Source organism: Cyprinodon variegatus, unplaced genomic scaffold (genome assembly GCF_000732505.1).
Source record: "Cyprinodon variegatus isolate N-32 unplaced genomic scaffold, C_variegatus-1.0 Scaffold453, whole genome shotgun sequence".
In the NCBI taxonomy this organism is placed as follows: Eukaryota; Metazoa; Chordata; class Actinopteri; order Cyprinodontiformes; family Cyprinodontidae; genus Cyprinodon; species Cyprinodon variegatus.
This window is the reverse complement of record NW_015150906.1, coordinates 270,190-272,041: the sequence shown is the minus strand read 5'-3', so window position 1 is coordinate 272,041 and position 1,852 is coordinate 270,190. Positions and strand designations below refer to the sequence as shown.

The 1,852-nt window shown below is 37.3% G+C and overlaps 1 protein-coding gene across 1 annotated transcript in view; it reads right to left on the bottom strand.

The window, feature by feature from the left end:
* The window catches only part of LOC107093938 (protein SET-like), a 5,187-nt gene extending 3,381 nt beyond the window's left edge, over positions 1–1,806 (bottom strand). Inside the window, exons 1-4 of the mRNA XM_015389292.1 lie at positions 1,672–1,806; positions 1,422–1,564; positions 1,221–1,324; positions 1,030–1,143 (exon numbers count right to left, since the gene is read on the bottom strand). Of these exons, the coding sequence (XP_015244778.1) occupies positions 1,030–1,143; positions 1,221–1,324; positions 1,422–1,564; positions 1,672–1,745 (435 nt within the window). The 5' untranslated portion in view covers positions 1,746–1,806. The remainder of the gene's footprint in view (positions 1–1,029; positions 1,144–1,220; positions 1,325–1,421; positions 1,565–1,671) is intronic.
* Between the last annotated feature and the right edge of the window lie 46 nt (positions 1,807–1,852).

The following is a 1,852-nucleotide window of genomic DNA, read 5'->3' as shown; positions in this document are numbered from 1 at the left end:
TTTTTTTATCCCTATTGATCCACTGATGTTACATTTACTCAGAGCTTGCTTCAGATTGGCTGACGACTCCTCCCCCTTGAAGTTGCTAAATGGTCGCGTGGAGGATCAGTTTTATTAACCTGATATAAGCCAGATTGATACATGAAGTGCCAATTGAGTTCTATTCATTTCAATCTGAGAAGCCTCCTGTGGGTGTTCGGAAAACGGAGGGGCATGCAGTTCATTTCCTGGAACTGATTGGGTACCTGTCTCACATGTTAAGTTTTTAACCAATCACAGCAGTAGTAGCAACCAAGACGCATCACATTCTTGATTAAATTCACCAATATATCAAACTCACCGTCTCCTGTTCCACAAAAGTAAAAAGGGCATTTCAGCTGAAACTGGGAGCAGCCATCTTTGTTTTGCTTCAGCCTACGGTTGATGCGTTGACGTCATACGCGACACTGCATTACGTTGGTCCGAAACATGTCTCCCATCGAGGCTAATACATCCGTAGGCTTCCAGCAAGATGTATTTTAAAGCGAATTGACAAAACTCACGAGAATGCCTCTTGCTTGCAAGGAAGCAGTTTTATTTCTCTTCGTAATTTGTGTTTGAAGTTTAATTTCAGCTTTTTATCCCCCTCTAACACCTTACCATCCCTTACCATCTTTTCAAGCTAAATTTTTGCTTGAGTCTTTTTTATTCCGATTATTTCATTGAATTATATTAAAGGAGAAAATTATGTTAAGGGTTTGATAAATTATTTTTCCCCAAATATTATAAATTTGACGATACATTAATCTTATTCCGAGAAATACACTGAATCTCTCTGCATGTTTACGTTTTTTTGGTTTCCTTTAATTAAACAGAATTTGAATAAATTATTTAACTACTAATGATGTTTCTCTATTATAAACTAACATTAAAACCATAGGAATTCAAATCTGAAATAAAAATCATACTGCTGTTTGTTTGTTTTTTCAAAGTTATTTTAAAGAGATTTCATGCCCATCAAACCGTGGACTTTAATTAAAGCAAACGCACCTTTCCAGCTTTCCATTTGATCTCAGTAGATTTGGAAACCGGATCTCCACCCTCGTTGACGTTAAACTCTTTGGAGAGAACTTTGTTCTCAAAGTACGGATTCTCGTCGAAGGACTGCAGGGACACAAAGCAGAATCAGAAACAACTCTGCACCCAAAACAAACCTGAAAAGAATGAGTAGGAAAACTTACAAAATCTATTCTGTAGCCAGACTTGATGTCCTCAAACTCTGTGACCTCAACCTTCGACAGATAATGAAGAGCTTCCTCGTCCTCCTCCCCCAGAAGAGCCGAAACTACAACAAACAGTAAAACCAGGTGTTTTTCTCTTTTTTTTTCTGATATAAGAAACCTTCACTACGACTGGACCTAAAACAGAGAACCAACTTTTACCTTGTGGATGGTTGACGAATGTTGTGACCCAGAAGTTTGGGATTTTGGCTATGAGCTCTGATCTCTTCTGAAAGAATGGCTGGCGTAATTTATTGTACTTCTGCTCTACTTTTAAAATTTCTTCACTCGCCTGCTCATTTAATCTGAAAAAACAAAAACAAAAAAATTTAAAAAAAAACAAAACAACAACAAAGAAGATACAGCGGTTAATGTGAGTGGGACAACGTCTTAGCGCCAGATTTAAACTCACCTGTCGATTTCGTTCTGTACTTCGTCAATGTGTTCAATCGCTTCCTGCTGCTCTTTTTCTGGAAACACATACATCCAATTTTAAGCAAAAGTTAGTAAAGAAAAAATAATATATATACATATATCACAACTCCCCCAATCCATAGGACAATATTAGTTAGATGGGACATTGGATTTGGCTC